This window comes from Danio rerio, chromosome 7 (assembly GCF_049306965.1).
Source record: "Danio rerio strain Tuebingen ecotype United States chromosome 7, GRCz12tu, whole genome shotgun sequence".
NCBI classification, from domain to species: domain Eukaryota; kingdom Metazoa; phylum Chordata; class Actinopteri; order Cypriniformes; family Danionidae; genus Danio; species Danio rerio.
Genome location: NC_133182.1, coordinates 58,052,501 through 58,072,551, shown reverse-complemented (window position 1 = coordinate 58,072,551; position 20,051 = coordinate 58,052,501). Strand labels below are relative to the sequence as shown.

The 20,051-nt window shown below is 35.3% G+C and overlaps 2 protein-coding genes across 51 annotated transcripts in view; one reads left to right on the top strand and one right to left on the bottom strand.

The window, feature by feature from the left end:
* The window catches only part of adamts7 (a disintegrin-like and metallopeptidase (reprolysin type) with thrombospondin type 1 motif, 7), a 610,954-nt gene that overhangs the window by 252,716 nt on the left and 338,187 nt on the right, over nt 1-20,051 (top strand). The gene's annotated exons all lie outside the window — the stretch shown is intronic.
* The window catches only part of myo9aa (myosin IXAa), a 253,527-nt gene that overhangs the window by 6,479 nt on the left and 226,997 nt on the right, over nt 1-20,051 (bottom strand). For 20 of the 50 annotated variants that reach the window (XM_073905946.1, XM_073905968.1, XM_073905957.1 and 17 more), the window contains 11 exons: nt 17,205-17,252; nt 16,992-17,103; nt 16,644-16,705; nt 16,354-16,546; nt 14,588-14,716; nt 9,885-9,990; nt 6,165-6,296; nt 5,918-6,041; nt 3,233-3,286; nt 2,931-2,948; nt 215-417 (listed from right to left, as the gene is read on the bottom strand). In XM_073905946.1, coding sequence (XP_073762047.1) covers nt 215-417; nt 2,931-2,948; nt 3,233-3,286; nt 5,918-6,041; nt 6,165-6,296; nt 9,885-9,990; nt 14,588-14,716; nt 16,354-16,546; nt 16,644-16,705; nt 16,992-17,103; nt 17,205-17,252 — 1,181 coding nt within the window. The remainder of the gene's footprint in view (nt 1-214; nt 418-2,930; nt 2,949-3,232; nt 3,287-5,917; nt 6,042-6,164; nt 6,297-9,884; nt 9,991-14,587; nt 14,717-16,353; nt 16,547-16,643; nt 16,706-16,991; nt 17,104-17,204; nt 17,253-20,051) is intronic. The other 30 variants (NM_001423815.1, XM_073905954.1, XM_073905978.1 and 27 more) reach the window with 3 other exon arrangements.

Sequence of the window (20,051 nt, the reverse complement as noted above, 5' to 3'; positions counted from 1 at the left end):
AGTTTATCAAACTATCAAGACTTCTACAAAAATATTTAAGCTATTAAGCAGAACTACGAATAAACGAACAAAAGCATCACATGACTGAAAACTCAATTTTGCCATCATATTAATATACTATATATTTTTGTATTTGTATATATTAAAACATAAAACCCTTAGTATTTGTTTCCAGTTTGCTGTCCAAAGTACACAAGATAAATGCTTCTCTTACTTCTCTTTCTGCAGGCTCTCGATTTGTTCAGTCAGTACTTTCTCTTCCTGCTGCATGGCGACCTGTTGCTGCTCAGAGACTTCAGGATCTCTGCCCGGTTCCTCTTCTCCACTGTCCTGCATGACCTCCGGGGCGGTGGGAGAGCGAGGACTCGTTGGAGGAGACGGTGTGCGATACCTCAACCTGTGCACGGGGCCTTTACCCTGAAAAACACAACCCAACACTTCAGAGCACTGCAACTTCAGACTGATAGAAAGTAATAGTTTGGTAATTGTTCTGCTTTTGTGTTTGCCATTTTCACTCATAAAGAGATAGTTCACCCAAAAATTCTGTTCATTTACGCATCCAACACTTGTTCCAAACCTGTTTGAGTTTCTTTCTTCTGTTGAATACAAAAATATACTTTATTTAAACTCCTTCCTCAGTTCTCTAAGCACTAACTGTTCCTTTATATGATTAGTAGGGGTGTGACGAGATCTCAAAAAGAATTCACAACGAGATTTCTCATTGAGGTTGTTTCCTGAGTTGTGATGGGTTGTTAGGGTGAATTTAGCACAGAATATAGGAGGCAGGATTGGAATTGAACCACAAATCGAGTGTTTTGCACACACCTGGTCACCCGGGCTGCTCCTGTGTTATGTTTTTGTGACGACCTAACCGCTGCTACAACTGCAGCCACACAAATGAACCATAAGATGAAATAACACTGTAGATTCATATTCGTCATAAACACGATTTGAATGAAAACTTGAAATTTTCCCATTGTGGTGGCATTATTGAGGTGCAGTACAGACATGTACACTCCATTATCAAACTATTACCATCGTGTAGGACTTTTAGCTGAATTTTGTGACAGGATATTCCTTACATACATGGCTGTTTGATACTATTCTCTGCACCTATTGAGTCAGTAAAGAACCTCTCTAAGCGCACACACACAGTGAACTCCTGGAGACACACACACCCATCGTCATCATCATCATCATCAGCAAACACACATTTACGCCATCTGGAAAAAACTGAAGTTTTCTTTTCATTCGGCTTGTTGTATCAAACTCCATTAAAACAACTCCCTCCTATCAGTCCTTACTTTATACTTGCATTTAGTAGCTTAGAGTTTGACATGACATGTCTCTAAATGAAAGTAAACTGCTGAAAAATTATAAATGAAATACCAAAAATGACATGATCAGATACATTTTACATTCAATTTGTGGAAAGGAGTTTGATTTTTCATGTAAAACTGTAGAGGGGAAAAGCCAGTCAGTAGAGTTTATAGCAAACAGTTTTGCGGTGTTTACATGTCCTTTATGGCATGATTTATTAAAGTAGAAGTAAAATGGCATTCATTACAGGTTTATTTAAAAAAGCACCTCAATAATTTAGCATTTTGTGATTTTTTTCAGTTGAATAAAAATGTATTTTCTATTAAAATATTAGCAAATATTTTACCAAAACTTAAACTCTGTATAAACACTTAACTATTCATATATTAGCAAATATTTCACAGTGTTTGCATGTTCTTTACAGCATAAAATTCATTAAAATAGAAAAAAAAAAACATTTATTGCAAGTTGATTTTAAAAAGTTCTAAATAGTTTTGCAACTTGTGATGTTTTTCTTTTTAAATAAAGATTTTATTTGAATATAAGACCTTAAAAGTGCAGTAGTTGATCGTCTTCAGAAGCATGTTTTGCTGTGCTGGTTGAAAATCTCTTCACAGTCCAATGTTCTGTTTTAAAACTATTTTAGCTGATGCAGATGTTGTTGTTATAAATGGGTTCTATGCACAGACGTGTTGTTCAGCCTCTAAAATCTCCTGGTAAAAGATTGCTGTGACAGTTTTCAGTCTCATTTTACAGCATCGATAATGTAGATTTATATTTAGTTGAACAAAAAAATCTCAGTAAATAGCGCTATTCCGCCTAGCCTGCTTTATTGAGTTGAAGCTGCTTTTGTATTCACATTGGGTCATTTCTGAACAATGATAGCTCCCTATATTGTTTTTCATGCTACTCTGAATATTCAGTCCCTCCCCTGCTGTCCAAAGCTAATATGCTAACCAATTAGCATTTTGGCAGATCACCTACTACACCTTTAATGATAATAAATGATTTCATCAAGGATTTAAAAAAAATCTTGTAAATATCTCATCTTATTCTCGTGAACTGAATCTCGTGTCTCTTCTCGTGAAGTAAGCACCTCGTCGCACCCCTAATAATTAGCACTTCTTGTTTGTATTGCCTCTTCTTGTTAAATCACTAAATGCCTCCTCAACAGTTAGTCGCTTTGGACCAAAGCATTTGCAGAATGACTATATGTAAATATACTATGCAGAGCATTTTTTTTTTCAATTATGTCACTCAACATTCTTCATAATATCTTCCATTGTGTTCAACAGAAGAAAGAAATTCATAAAGGTTTTTTGAACAAGCAAGTGAATGGTGCGTAAATGTTCATTTTTAGGTGAACTATCCCATTAAGACTCTCTATTTCAGGCTACATTCTATGGAAACAAAACATGAATGCAGGGTCCAAAATGAACGTTTGTATCTCATGATTTGATTGGCTTATAAATGCATTTTTACACAATGGCCGAGACTTTATTAAGCTGTAAACCAGGCAGGAAAGTCTGATTTGGTAGCTGTTTGCCACTCTTAGTTAATTCTGGACCCTGAACAGACAACACTGACTCCATTCAGCCTGAAGCGGTTACCTTTCTCATTGAACCGGACTGCTCATTACCAGAGAAAGCAAGTAAAAAAAAAGGAAGATGGAGTGAATGCAACAAAAAGATTTCTTCTAAATTCCCCAGACATGCAATGCAACATTACTAGAATGAAATGTAACCAAAGTGACTTTATAAACTAGATGAATGATGTGCTGAGTGACCAGTATCAAAGCTGTAGAGTTTCTTGCTCAAGCGTCTTATATCATGAAGACAGACGGACCACACAGTGCTGGGACGCGGTGTACGTGATGACACTTAAAATGAACAGTGAGTAAATGAATACCTACCGCCGCAGCACTGCGGGTTATGCTCATAAATCTAACAGCAATTATTACGGGTTTCTGGATTAGAGAGGGAAGGGAAGGGAGAGGAGAGACTGGGGTTAGTGTCAAGACACAGAAAATGTGGGTGATGCACTTAAGTAGAACATCCTGGAGCAACTTCCTTTATGATGCAGGTACAGTTTTTATAATAGTAGTGTAATTACAGAACTGCAAAAATAATATCATCTATTAATTAAATAAAAAGGCTCATTTTACTACTCCCCAAGAGTTAAACAGTTTCCATTTTTAAATTCAATCAGTCGATCTGACAGTAACACTTAGCTTAGCTTAGCACAGATCATTACATCAGACTAGACTGTTAGCATATCGGTCAAAAAGGTCAAAAATAAGTTTGATAATTTTCCTATTATTTATTTATTTAATTATTTAATTAATTCACATTTTGATGCAGTATCAGCAGCATTGGCTATGTTTATGGCAAAAACCTAAACATACAATATATTACAAACAATCATATCAGTTGTAACTCCCTATTTCCATTGATTTTAGTACATGATGTATCAAGAGTCAATGTAGGACAATTATATAACTCTTTGGTTATTATTGAGCCGGACGCTAATGATTTAATCTGATTTGATGGTTTATGTTAAGCTGAGCTAAAAGTGTTCCCGCTAGACTCAGAGATCAGCTGAATGGATTCAAAAAATGGTATAACTCTACTGTTTAACTCAGGGGAGTTGTAAAATAAGGCTCATTTTTATGTAGAGTGCTTCTTTAAATCTCATACACAAAAATATCACTATGTTTCATTTAAATAATTCCTACATTATCAAAATCAATAATTCCTACTTTAACCATGCACTAAAGAGATGCAGTATATATATCAAAATTCTTATTTTGAATGTGGTTTTGTTAATGTAAGAACAATTTTTTTACCACTTGGAACTTTAATGATTTAATGGAAGCATCAGTTGACGTTATTGGCAAAATTAATACAATATCAACACAGTTTGTGCCTGTCCGCTACACCACTCGTTTTGTCACATTTTTATGTTATTTTAACAAGCTCGTGTGCTTTTTTTACATTTTTTTTTTACTGTAAGTACTGTAAGGGTTGTTTCTCCAGAGGACAAACAAGATGCAAACAATGAATAGGATTCTACGAGGGTAAATGTAATAATACTGTAAATAATATTTACAAGGTGCTGTACTGTTTTTCCCCCATGGTTTATCACTTACAGAGTAATTACATGAAATTAATGTATTCATTTGAGTTTATTTTATAGCAACTATACACTACCTGACAAAAGTCTTGTCACCTATCCAAGTTTTAGGACCAACACATAATAAAATTGACTTCTAGTTAATCATTTGGCAACAGAAGTGGCTTGTATGAAAGGCAAAGGCCTCTAGATTACGCTTATTTTACCAAAATAAAATATGATCATGTCTTGATTTTTATTTATTCAATTAGGACAGTAAGGTCTGACTTTGCGTAGACAAATGTCTTGTCACTTAACAGAAATAATGTACAGTATAGAATATAAATGTATGGTGCAGTGGAAAAAGAATGAATATTGTGTATGACTTCCATGAGCTTGGAGGACTTATTAATAATTAATAACTTATTAATAAAGTCATTAAGAATGGTAAAGAAAGCGTGCAGAGTTCAATAAGATTCTTTGGATTCATCTTCATTGCCTCCTTCTTCATCTTACCCCATACATACTCATTAATGTTCATATTTGGTGACTGGGCTGGCCAATCCTGGAGCACCTTGACCTTCTTTGCTTTCAGAAACTTTGATGTGGAGGCTGAAGTATGAGAAGGAAAGCTATCCTGCTGAACTGGCAGCATGAATGTTGTGATACCTCAGGCTGTTAATGTTACCATCTACTCCGATACTGAACTTAACCCCAAACTATGATTTTTCCTTCACTAAACTTGACTGATTTCTGTGAGAATCCTGAGTCCATGTGTGTTCCAATAGGTCTACAGCAGTATTTGTGATGATTGGGATGCAGTTCAACAGATGATTCATTGGAAAATTTACTTTTACACTTTTCCAAATGATCAACTAGAAGTCAAGTTATTATTTGTTGCTCTTACAATTGGGATAGATGGACAAGACTTTTGTCAAGTAGTGTACTTTATATAGACAAGATTCATGAATCAACTGAAACAGTATTCGATTAAAAGAATCAATATAGATTCATTACAGTTCAGATTCTGTATTCAAAAATATAAAAGTCTTGCATACAAAACGAAAAAAAAAATTCTGAACATGTGTACATTTGCAAATATGTGTAAATTACAGTCAGATTTTAGGTCAAATTAAGCTATAACTGAGTGTTGCAGATCAGTTCTTATCAATCTGCCATTTCTCTCGGCTAGGTTTGGTATGCATTTAAAGAGCATGAATTGAGATAAGAATGTTGGTCCAAGACCAACATTTGAAAGGCTTCGTCTTGCTTGCTGAATTTAAATCTATTGTTGCTCGTGGAGCAATATTCCTGTCAACAACACTGACCTTAATCATTAACTACCTCTAAAATAAAATGTTGATAAGAACGTTCCAGCAAGGAAGTTGATCAAGAAGCATGTGCTACTTGGCGTGGCTTTAAACATCTGTGTTTTGTGGAAGTCTTTAAAAGTTTGGAAAAAAAGAGGACTTTCAGCCGCTCTTACCATGGACCTGCGGATGAACGTTAGTCGGCTCTTGGCTTTGTTCTCTGCAAATTCCAAAGTATTGATGTCTTTTAGCCGGGCCCTGTACTTATTCATCTGCTCACAAATGATCAGCTCAACACACCTTAAAAAAACAACAAAAAACTGATGTAATGGACACAGTAATCATGGAGTACTAGTACTGTAAAATTTACTCCAATCACTAGTACTGTGATTGAATTAAACTTAGGTAAGAGTTGTTCATTACGCTGTGGTTTTCCCAATGTCCTGAACGCTCCTCAGAGGGTCGATGGTGTCAGGGCAGCGCAGGATACAGGGGGCGAACACGATAGCCAGCGCATTCGCGGACATGCGGTTTGTTTCCTCCTGCAAGGCAATCCTGCAGACAAAAGAAACAAAACTCAGGAATGATATTGCCAGCATCAAATAATTGTTATGTCCTCGCTGAAAGTCAAGAGTCTGGACAAAATGTTAAATATAAGTACTTGCATATGCAGATTTGGGATTTCAAGCCAATTAGATTTGCCTGTGGGCATGGCTTCAAAAAATGACAACCAAAACCAAATAGGAAGCAAGTGGCAAGAAACATGATAAAACCTTGGGTAATTTATCAATGTGAAGAGTACTTTAAGTGTTTTTCTGTAGAAAACAAGACCATAGATGTTCAATATGACCCCCTCCAGACACATCAACCCGAGATTTGTGGTATTCTTTTTGAATCACCCTGTATATACCGTTTTTTTTTTTTGATATATATATTATATATATATATATATATATATATATATATATATATATATATATATATATATATATATATATATATATATATATATATATATATATGTATATATATATATATATATATATATGTATATATATATATATATATATATATATATATATATATATATATATATATATATTGATATATATGTATAATTTATATACATTAAAATCCTGTTTAAAATTTTTGTTTTTTTCCTGAGTAAGAATGTTATATTAATATTAATATTAATAATATCATGGTATATACGCAATGGTTTACAGGCACCTACAGAATGTTGTTAGGTGTAACAATATTTTATATGACAAAAAATCATGCCAAATACAGTGCTAAATGAGTACATCTTTTGAAAATTATTGTATTTTTGTATTTATATTTATATTCATTTTCTTTTTGGCTTAGTCCCTTTATCAATCTGGGGACACCACAGCGGAATGAACCACCAACTTATCAAGCACATGTTTTACGCAGCGGATGCCCTTTCAGCTGCAACCCATCACTGGGAAACAGATATACACACTCTTTTACTATGGACGATTTTTAGCTTACTCAATTCACCTATAGCGCATGTTTTTAGACTTGTGGGGAAACCAAAGCACCCAGAGGAAACCCATGCGAACACGAGGAGAACATGCAAACTCCACACAGAAGTGCCAAATGGCCCAGCCGGGGCTCGAACCAGTGAGCTTCTTGCTGTGAGGCGATAGTGTTACCCACTGTGCCACCGTTTTATATTTTTATCCATTTCCTCAGTGAATATATCCAAAAATAATTGATGCATTTAAACAAAATAGTTTAATAAACAGTTATCAATTAGTAGTAATCAATAGCAACTGAAATAAAAGTTTGGTCACCTAACGTCTTTAGAAATAGAAAGAAAATACATTTAAATTTAAACATGTTATTGCAACAAATGTACAAACTACATAATATGAAGTACATTTTATATTTGTTATGTTTCTTTTGATTTTCTTGTTTATTAAAGTTGTATTTATGTTTTTAGATTTAATAATAATAATTCCTAACATTTATATAGTGCTTTTCTAGACACTCAAAGCGCTTTACAGATTGGGGCGGAATCTCCTTATCCACCACCAGTGTGCAGCATCCACCTGAATGACACGACAGCAGCCATATTGCGCCAGACCGCACGCCACACACCAGCTGATTGGTGGAAAGAAGACAGAGTGATAAAGCCGGATATAGTGATGGTTAGGAGGCCATGATGGACAGAGGCCAGTGGGCAAATTTGGGTTAAATCCCTACTCTTTTTTATTTATTTATTTTTTTTTTAAAGGACATCCTGGGATTTTTCATGACCACAGAGAGTCAACATCAAATTTGAAAGATGAGCAGTATATAGTCCTCTTTACTATACTGGTGCATTAGGGCCCAGACAGACCGCAGCTTGAACTCCCCCTGCTGGCCTCACTAACACCACTTCCAGCAGCAAACTAGCTTTCCCATGTGGTTTTCCATACAGGTACTGATCAGGCACAGCCCTGCTTAGCTTCAGTGGGTAACCATGTGAGAGTTGCAGTGAGCTAGCTGCTGGCAATGTACTATATTTTGGACTGTGATTTTATTTAATTTAATTTTTTACTGTTACTCTGTTCCAGTTTTGGCTTTAGAACTGACTATTCTACTGTATATGTACAACTATATTATTGTAAAGCATCCTGTATAAAATACTAGTATAAAAATAGAGAGATCTGTAATAGGTGTACTCATTTATGCGAAACATTGTATACAGTATTTAGTACAAGATGCATAATCTGTAATGCTGGTGACTAATATAATTATTTCATCCTTATTTGGGGTGTTTGTTTTTATAAAAGTTGCAGTAAACATTATTTAGACACCTTAATTGCAATTGATCAGCTTGCTAAGTATAGTTGTTTGATATAAAGCACATTTAAAACAGCAATTGTTGCCCAAAGTGCTGTACAAAAAAAGTTTACAACACTTAATGAAAAGTAACTCAAATTGAATGAAAGTTAAGTTGTTATACACGTCTTTAAATAAAAAAAATACATATGAAACTGATATGATGAGTTTACTTTAAACAAAGAAAGAGATGATATCATTTGAATTGACACTGGTAAGCTGTTTCATTATTTGGTGTTAACACTAGCAAAAGCTCCGTCCCCTCTATATTTAAGCGTAGTCCTGGCACTATATAAAACATTTTGTAAACTGTATTTGATGCAGGCACTAAAATGAGATGTCTTATCTTTGACTCTTATGGTACCCTTTTATGACCGTTTCCAGTGTCAAAAGGTACCAAAAAGCAAACCGTACTGTACCACTTTTTGGGTAGCCTTTTGGTTTATCAAGCAAGCATGACAAAAGGGTAGCAAAAGGCGGAGCTAGATGCACAGCTGATTGCTATTGGTTTACACAAAAACATCACCAGTGCGTACACAAGCAGGAGAATGAAAACAAAGGAAGTGACATTTTTAAATGCACAGTCGAGACATTACACCATAAAAATATATAGACATAATAATCTATATCACGGTCGACCCAAGCTTAAACAAATCTTGTCATCGTCTTGATGAATGGTCACAAAGCCAAGAAGAAGAGCAGAATCTGTGCACTGTATTTATTTACAAGGCTGTCTAAACCACAAGCGATTTCATTTTCTCAATAGAGCTTGCGTGCGCATCTATGTTTGAAATAACGAACTTATTGAGCTGATGAACATTACGTGCATGTGATTATTGAAGTGCTTCTGACATCCGATCCTTTCAGAAACAGACAAACGGTAGAGTGACACGCAAAATAACAAAAACAAAGGAGAAGCCTGGAAAAACGCATAGATTCAGATGTAATCAAGTGGTGACTCTACAATAAGGTTCTATTAGTTAATGTTTGGTATATGTTATTTATTAACATGAACAAACAATAAATAATAACTTCATTAAAGTATTATTCAACTTTGTAAAAAAATGTGTATTTTCTTATACAATGAGACAAATAACAAATTAAGTCCTTCATTGCCAGTTTATGTTAACTTACAGTGTGTTAACTAATGTTAGCAAGCATTGGAGTTAAATAATACATTAAATTATGATTAATATATCCTGCACAATTATTGTTCATTCTTGGTTCATGTTAGTAAATACACAAACTACCATCAACTAATGGAAACTTATTGTAATAATGCTGTTTTCTCACCTGACCAAATGGAAAATAAGGCGCTCCAGTGTGTTTAGATGGGTTCTGCTCAGCTGGTCGATTACAGAGTAAACTCCTCGAATCACTTCCTTTTTGTCCTGGAGGCCTGAAGAAAGACATTGGCATCCATTAGAAAACATTATGCACCAATAAAAGTCTAATTTATCTCAACCTAAAGTTTAAAAAGAGGATCCATAAGGTCACTGCTTCTGTGGACGGATACTGTGCATAAAAATGAATAAATAATGCATTTTAAAATTCTGTTTTGGTTTGCTTGGTCTCAAGCAGAAAATAAAATACATTCAGAAATAATGCAGTTTCATTTAATGTTCACACTGTTATTAAGTACAAACCAAAAGACAAAAAAATTTAAAAAATTAAATTAAATAAAAAATAAATGCAATTATACCTTTTATGACATATTTTGCGATTGAACTTACAAACCTCTTAAGCAATGCTGTAAGCAGGCTAAAATGCTCAGAACTCACGACGAGCCCATAAACGGAATAAATGAGTCAAATTAATGGCAGGGATTTCTCTGTTACACACACAAATGAAGATCTGCTGTACACAAATGTGTTTCTGACAACTGCATTCAACTACATCATGCAACAATGTGACTATGGATGGGGGGGAAAAAAAACTTGAGCATTCTGTCCATTTATGGTCACACCTTGAGACACCATGTCCTGCTCTTGGCCTGTTTTTATGCCTTTGCTCCATGTTGCTGTAATATGTCAGTCAAAGTGCTGTAGAGTTAGTTAAAAAGTGGACTAATGCTATAAAGAGGGGTCTCTGCTCACTGCTATTTTAACAAAGGCTTTGTTAGTGTTCAGTTTACACCAAAGTTTGGATTCCAACTTCAGCACTTATTTAAATATGCACACAGAATGGGTTTTTTTCTTCAAAGTTTAGACTCTATGTTGCTAAAACTGTTTATAATGTGCAACATTACAACATTACATTCATTTTGCATACTGGTGTGCGCACTCACATTGGCCCCCTTTGTTTACTCAACATTGGCAAAGAAGTGCAATTGAAAATAGCACCGGTGTGCATGGGCCTTAACCCAAAAAAACAATAATGTACTCACTGTACGTTGTTTGGAATTACATTATTCTGGTGATGTGCAAACTTCAGATTCAAGACAGGAAGTAAAAAACTGAAAGTAGGAAGTCCGTATTTTGCGATTTATAACATATTTTAAAGGAGATACAAAACAGAAAATACATCACATAAGAGGAGGAACGAGTTTTCTACTAAACTAAAATATTTGCAGCTGTGAAGATACCTACTGCACATGACGACATATATTTTTATTTAATGCCATGTCAGTAACAAAGCCTATTTTCATATTCAAACATTTCAGTAACATACATACCATTCAAAACACAAACAAATGATGAATACATGATATGATTATTTATATATATTATTTTATATTTTATGTATTTTTTAACATCAATGCATGATAAAAAATTCTTATATTTTTCCTTGTGATACTTTGCTAAATATCTCCTTGAGTTAATTTCATAAAAAAATCCATCTGCAGTCATTAAAAGAAGGACAGTCCAGTAAACAGATAAACTACAGTGTTTCCCAAAGATGGGTGGCAGGATGGGCATGCGCTGCATAAAAACGTGCTGGATAAGTTGGTGGTTCATTCTGCTGTGGCGACCCCGGATTAATGAAGGTACTAAGCCGAAACAAAATGAATGAATGAATGAATAAACTATAGTAATAAATAAAGTGGTGTATAATTTATATAGAAACCAGTACAGCATTGGCTTATCTGTTTATTACTACCGTATTATTACTACAGCAACCATAGAATTACAACACGTTTAATTCAAGTAAATTACTACAGTATGGTTCAAAAACACTAGTATTTACAAAAAATTACTATATTATTTTGTTATATAGGTTGAGACATCCTTCTATATATAAAAAAAAAAAAAAACACAACAACAAAAAAAAACATGAAAGCACAAAGGCGTGGCCGCAAATTATTATTTAGTTTAGTTTTTGTTACTGGACTGGTAAACACAATAACCAGTAACAAACAACGCTTGATGTTAAAAATAATTTTGATGGTAACGTTCTGGTTGTTTACTTTATATCCCGCTAAAACGTCACTAAAGACATGGATTATCACAAAACAAGATAAGTCATCACTGCAGCAAGTGCATTGGGGTACATTATTTACTCCTGGATTTTGTATAAGTACGTGTTGTGGTGTTCGTAATAGATTAGTTTTTTATAAATGTAATACATAAATATTTAAATTTCTAATGTGTTTTTATAGTGCTGTCAAACAAATAATCACATAAAAAAAAGTTTGTACACGTGATGAACATTTTCGTAATACATCCACAAGCCACCTATTCTTATATTTTTCAGCCAGTTTCTTAAACTTTTCCCCTCTTTATGAACAAACACTTTGTTACTCTCTAAAAGCATTTGATAATTTCTTGGTTTGACCAATTTTAACAAATAATATAGCAACACAAAGCATATTCATTTTGATGTTCTCATAGAACATATATGTAGAAGAATCTCTTATTGTCCTTCATCTGAACTTTGCGTGTCAGCAATGACGTCATGTGCAAACAACTGTGGAAATATAAATTTATATAATCTAATTTCAAATGAACAATAATCTACGTATAACTGAAAAGTTATATTCTTTGGTTTTTAATTATATCATTTCATTAACATCCCAGCTAGGAGGGACATTTAACCTTTATCTTTCTGACTACAGGCTAAGCCAGTGATGCAAATGCTTTAAACACGTCTCAATAAAGGAATTCTGCTTGTTTCGAGTCTCCTGGACTTGGTTCTCCTCTTTTCACTCATTTATTTACTCACCTTTAAGTACTGTAATCAAAACAGTTTCCTTCTTCTGTTAAACACAAAATAAGACTACTAAAGAGAGTCAAAAATCTGTAACCATTGATTTCCATACCAGGGAAATCAAATATTATGGAAGTCAATGGTTACGTGCTTTCAGCATTTCAAAATATCTTCTTTTGTGTTAAACAGAAGAAAGAAACTTATAAAGGTTTAACACAAGTAAAGAGCAAGTAAATGATGATAGAATTTTCATTTTTGGGTGAACTATCCCTTTAATGGCCATAACTTTCCAATTTCATACAAGACACCAGAACTAATGTAAAGACAAAGAGTGGCCTGTACATATTTCCAGAGAAAACCCACCAGTACTGCTCAAATTATAAAACATTATTATAAGATGATGTTTTTGAATGTTGGTTTTTGTATTTGCTTAGAAGCTTTTCAGCTAAAAAAAATAATAAAATCTGGATGGCAGCTTTAATCAAAGCACAGCCTTAGTGATCTGAAGTGTTGGATAAGTTACTTTAAAAGAGTACCAGATTTCAAATTACTGATTACCACTGAACAATTGTAATCTGATTACATTACTAATTACTTTATGTAAAAAATAATCAGATTACTAATTATTTACTTTGAAGTTACTTTTAAAATATATAAAATATACCTATAAAATGAAAAAAAGCTGCAGATCTTTTAGTAATTTAATAATCACTAAGAAACATTACAATGGGTTGATCACAGCAGCTTGACACATTTAAAAGACCTCAAGAGTTCACCCAAAACCTCAAATTCTCTCATCATTCACTTGTTCCAAACCCGTTTGTCTTTTTTAAGACAGAAAAAGAAAACTGGATACCTGTAACCATTGACCGTCATAGTATAAAAAAAAAAACACTGCAGTGTTTGGATGTTCTGTGTTTGTCTGAGGTAATTAGTCCACCGAAATGTGTATATTCCTCACAAAGTACAAAGCTGATTGGTCAGTTCTTGTCACGTGACTTGCGATTTTCAATTAGGTGCACCTGGGAAATGCAAGCGCATGCAATATGCACTCCCAATATGTGCTTCTGTGCTAAAGACGCAATATGTGAACGGCTATGCTTCTCTTCACATTTAGAAGATACCTTCACTCCTCATCGTGCACAAATAAATTCAACTTAACCTGCTTAGGCTGAGTTAGACTGCCGTGTTTTTGGGCACCGGTGTCCTCCTTGGTGATGAGTATTGTTGTAGAAAGCTTTCTATTCAAGTTCTGAACAAGTTGCTGGTAGAACTAAAAGCAGTTGAAAATTCAGTCTGGACATAGACTGCGCTTCACAGCAATATTTTTGTTTTTACGCTCAGTGAAATCAAAGTAATGTCTGTATTTCCACTCTCATCGACAGCCCTTTCAGCTCGCGTTCTCCAGCAGTTTAAAAGTGCAGCTATTTGTAACATAAGTAACACAGTTATACTGACTTTAGTAACTAATCAAATGACACAAACTTAAAATGTAATTTGTTACGTTACTGCATTCTTCAAAAATGTAATTAGAATACAGTAATGTGTTACTGTGGAACACGTTACACCCAACTCTGGTGATCTTTATTTTTGCTATTATAAAAATATGTATAATGACAATAAAAATGTTGAACTTTATATTTGGTATATAGGGATAGCCGAGTGTCCTCTAGGAAAGACAGATAAGCCCTTATTTAATTCATCAGATGACGCATCATCTAACAGCCCTGATTTTAAAAGAAAACAAATGATCAGGAGAAGAATAGAACTGCAAACATCAAAACTGTATTTGCTAGAACAAACGCTAATGCAATAAGCATGATCGATCACACCAGTGCACATCTGCTTACCCATGGCCCGCAGGAATTCCTCATACAGTTCAAAGGTCATCAGAGGATTAGGCAAGTCACGTAACCACTGCTTGAAAACGCTGGCGATCACGTTAATGTTGTAGTCGTCCAGATTTACACCATTTACATCTGAAGGCACAAGATAATAGAAAAGAAGATGTTGCTTAAATATAAAGATGTGAATATAGTGTTCTAGTAAAAACTATTTAACATCCTTAAAGAGTTAGTTCACCCAAAACTAAAAAAATCTGTCATTTACTCACCCTTTACTTTTCCCTCAAAACTGTTTGGCTTACTTATTAAGATATTTTGAAGAAAGCTGGAAACCATTAACCACTGACTTTTACAGTATTTGTCTTTACATCTAGGGATGTCAATGGTTGTCAGTTTTCAGTTTATAATATCTTATTTTGTGTTCAACAGAATAAAGGAATTTTTGGAACAATTGAGGGTAGGGCTGTGCGATTTGGGGAAAATATCTAATTGTGATTTGTTTTTAAAGATATTGCGATTATTTTGATTTGATTTGCAATTTAATTTTGTAGTTAAGCTTCAGCTTAATAATCTGTATCATAGCTTCTTACTGCTAAAATGCAACGAGTATTCGGTACAGTTATTCAATAGGAAAAAAGGAAATGTTTAGGAATGAAACACTCATTTTTCTCTAGAGCAAACAGTAAACAAATAAAAATACCTTCTTTAACTTTCTGTAAACAAGTTGAACGTAAATTAGTGAAGCTTGTTGTATAAAAATATGTATACATGTATAAATACAGAACACTTAGCAAACTAACATGGCTGAAACAACTCTGAAATTGTACTTTGCTGTTGTTGCTACTAGATTGAGTTTCACTGGCAACAATTTCAGCTGACTTTTTAGCAAAACACTCCTCATATAGCCACCTCTGGTGTTTCTGTTCAGCGTCTGTGACTTTGAAACCAAAATATTCCCATATTACCGATGTCCTGTTTTTCTTTGATATTAATTTGTCTGTTAATCCTTCTGAAGCGGCGAATGCCATCATCTCAACTCATCCATCTGTTTGTTTTTATTGTGGCCGTTCAGCATAGTGTGGTTGCACATTTCTGATTGGACAGAATAAAAGTGTGCTCACTCAAGTGGCTAGTAAGACTATCACATACAAATGGCAGTAACGCATTTGCTCTGGGTGGGGGTCAATAAATAATACACATATACATACATATATATACATATTTCAGCCTCATACAATTAGCTAATCGCAACTTTTCAAAATGCGGATGCGATTCGATTTTGATTCATTGCACAACCCTAATTGAGGGCGAGTTCACATTAGTGAAATTTTATTTTTGGGTGAACTATCCTTTAGATGGATTTCGTTAAAAAGTAAAACTGCATTAGATTAAGAGATGCTTTCAGAAAACTTAAACCAAGTTGAGCTTATTGTAACTTAATTTATAATATAACTTAATTCATCATCTTATTATAACCTTTAGTAGCTAGATCTTTCCCAAAATAGAAATTTGGCATCAGTCTAAAAACCTTAAAGCGGTAGTTCACCCCCCAAAAATGAACTTTTACTCGATTAATTCACACTTAAGTGATTCCAAACCTGATGAATGCTCTTTATTTTGTTAAAAAAGATTGAAAAAAAGATAAAACCTGTAACCATTGACGTCCATAGTAGAAAAATCTATATTTTAAAGGTTGAACTCTTTTAGGTGAACTGTCACTTTAATAACTTAATTGTCGTGCAGCCAGAAATCTGTCTTGTCATGCGTCATACCTGTGTCCAGACCCTGCTTCAGTTCCTTAATCTTATTGGTGGATCCAGACTTCCTGTAGATCCCCTCCGTGTACAGGCCGTGCATTTCAATATAATTGACGAGTTTCTCGACAACTAAAGGCACCGTTCGCTCGTCGTTGGTCAGACGGGACAACTCCACGCCAAACTGTCTCGACGAAAGTTCTGGGTCATACTGTGCACGGAAAGAGAGCATTATGCTGTAATCGTCGGCATCTTTTATAACAGCCCCAATCACATGAAAACACTTAGCGGAAAGAAAAATTCCTTACCTTCTTGCTGCATTTGGTGGTCATTTTCTGACAGCACTTTCTGTGACACGCATAGCGGCACACTACACAAGACACAGACATCTCATTCATTCTCATTTTTCACGTCAGAACAAACAGTTTAGATTTAACAACAAAAAAATAAGGCACCACCACCTAAAATAAACTCAATTCAAGCCAACATTCCTCTCTCACTGTAACATGGCGGAAAACAGCCTGCTCTACAAAGCCGAACTGTTCTCTGTTCTGCTCTTCGAGTCGAGAGGCCATGGACTTGTTGGTAAACAATCTGATTATGCCGAATTGAGTTCAGGGTCACTTTGATGAGGAGACTGCAGACAAGAAACTCACGTTTGCAGACACACGCCTTGTCCATCATCCAGATGAGGGAGGAGCAGTACTCGCAGTAGGTGGGAATACTGTACTGAGTGGACTTGAATATGTGGCCGTTGTGTTCCTCTACCTGAAACAAACAAAGGCGCCAGTGTCAGTTGATTTTCGAAAAGAAAAAAAAACCTAAACGCTAATTCAGTACACAAAACCTCTGACAGTAATTCCACTTACTACGTCAGTGTCTTTTTTCCTTCTCTTCTTGCGGTCTGGTTTGGGTGCCTAAGGGAGGAAAAAATAACCATCATAAATTTTTTTTTTTAAAAAAGCTTGTCGAAGCCAGAGGAGAATGATCAGACTATTTTTAGCTGATTGAAAGGCAACAATATCCCTAAAAAAACACAATTGAGGTTTATATAGAAGCATCTCTCAATGGACCACATGTCAAACCTTAAACCAGATGAGCTACAGCGGCAGAAAACCACATCAATTACAGTTACAGTTTACATAAGCTCTCTAAAACTGGACAACTGAAGATTGGGAAAAAAGTTAATCGGTCTGAAGAGTCTTGATTTCTGCTGTAACAATCAGATAGTCAGGACAGAATTTGCATCTTCTGTGGTATAATGATTTTAAATCATTTTTAAATACCAAGTGTCTACCTTAAACTTTTTACTAACTTTTAGTAAAATATTTAAAATTTGGGGAGGCTTTAGTATAAAAACCCTGGTTTAAAGCATAAATCTTACTAACTTTTTAGTGTCTCGTAGCCAGAAATAACTGTGTGCTAAAGCACCTTTGGCAAACAACCTTCTCCACGAAAAGTGCCATGGACAGACACCAAATGCCATACACACACTCATAAAAAAGACGTAGTGCAACAAACTTGAACACCCTCAAGATGTTCGGCCATAGGAGAAATGGTCGTGCCCAACTGGGCCTGGTTTCTCTAGAGTTTTTTTTATCCTTCACTTTCGTCAGTTGGTGAAGTTTATTCCTCACCGCTAGCTTGCATGGTTCGGGACTTGTAGAGCTGCACATCGATGGATTTGCTCTTCAGTGTTTGGACTCTCAGCAGTTAATGTTAAACCACACTGAACTGAGCTAAACTGAACTTAAACTCTGAAAACGGAAATGACACTGTTTCAAATCACTATAATCTTCTCTGTGAAGCTGCTTTGACACAATCTACATTGTAAAAGCAATAATAAAAAAATAAAGGTGAATTGAATTGAACTGGCTGACTATCGTGGAATGAAAAAGGAGACAGGGAAGAAATTAAAGTAGTTCTAGAACGCAAACGCAATAGACAAATGTAGCTTTTGTTTAGGAGCCAAAACATACGTTTCCCAAAAGTTTGCTTTGCTCAACTTAAAACCAACTTCATTTCAGTTGGATTTAGTTTGAAATGTCATTTCAGTTCTATTCAGTTCTAGTTCAGTTTTAACACTTCACAAATATTCAATATCACAATAATATTCAATATTTAAATTATACCAATATCAACAGCAACGCTGGCACACAATTCAAAGCTGATTCATTCGTTGCCTAGAGACATGAAAAGGAACACTGCACTACTTTTTTTCTTGTCAACAAAAAAAAAGACGGTGTGGTGCGCCTCACGTTCTTAGAATAGAAAAGCAAGTTCGGTGTGATTGTGCCCTTAATGGCTGATCACACCAAACTTCTTGCGCTGAGACGCGCCTTTTTTGAATGATTTACTAACGATTGTGAATGTTTTGCACGTTGCTCATGCGCACTGCACACCTCACAGTGTAATCGCCTGCAGTGCCTGCCGTTTTTGAGTGGAAAAGGTGCATTACATCTGTCATGTTCAGTTAGAGGGATACAAAGTTAGCTTTAGCTCTACTATAAAAGATCTGGGTGTCATATTAGACAGCAATCTAACTTTTAAAAACCATATATCCCATGTCACAAAAACTGCCTTCTTTCATCTGAGAAATATCGCTAAATTACGAAATATGCTATCCATCTCAGATGCAGAAAAGCTAGTCCATGCTTTTATGACTTCGAGACTGGATTACTGTAATGCTCTATTTGCTGGCTGCCCAGCATCCTCTATTAACAAACTTCAATTAGTACAAAATGCAGCAGCCAGAGTTCTGACCAGGTCCAGAAAATATGATCATATAACCCCAATTTTATCCTCCTTACACTGGCTGCCTGTTAAATTTCGTATTGAATTTAAAATATTACTTCTCACCTATAAAGCTCTAAATAATCTAGCTCCTGTTTATCTAACCAACCTTCTGTCTCGCTACGAACCAACTCGCTCCTTAAGATCTCAAAATTCAGGGCTTCTGGTAGTACCTAGAATAGCAAAATCAAGTAAAGGAGGTCGAGCCTTCTCTTTCATGGCTCCTACACTCTGGAATAGCCTTCCTGGTAATGTCCGAGGCTCAGACACACTCTCCAAGTTCAAAACTAGATTAAAGACCTATCTGTTTAGTAAAGCATACACTCAATGCATCACCTAGCGGGTTCCACACTGGCTTCTACATCTTGCTTATATACACTATGAACAGCAGCTACGCTAATTATTCTCTTTATTCTCTATTTTCACCTGGGGATACTCATCCCGAGGTCCTCAGATTAGGCGGAGTCACTGATTGGATCCAAGACCAGCGACGTGATGATCCCAAGGATTCCATATTCGGGACCAGGCCATATCCTGAGCTGCTGCTGCGCTGATGGTCATGGGGAGTGGAGAACATGAGTCTGATTCCAGCGACGCTCCAGGGACAGACGAGTCTTCATTGAGGCCATCTTCCAGCATAAACCACGGCGAATGAATTTCTGCACAAGACTTTTGGCCAGCGGAGAAATTAAAATGGTCGTGCCCAACTGAGTCTGGTTCTCTCAAGGTTTTTTTTCTTCACTCCCATCAGGTGAAGTTTTTTTTCCCTCTCCGCTGTCGCCACTGCCTCGCATGGTTCAGGATTGGTAGAGCTACGCATCGATGAATTTGCTCTTCAGTGTTTGAACTCTCAGTAATGATTAAATCACACTGAACAGAGCTAAACTGAACTGAACTGAACTTAAACACTAAAACCTGAACCA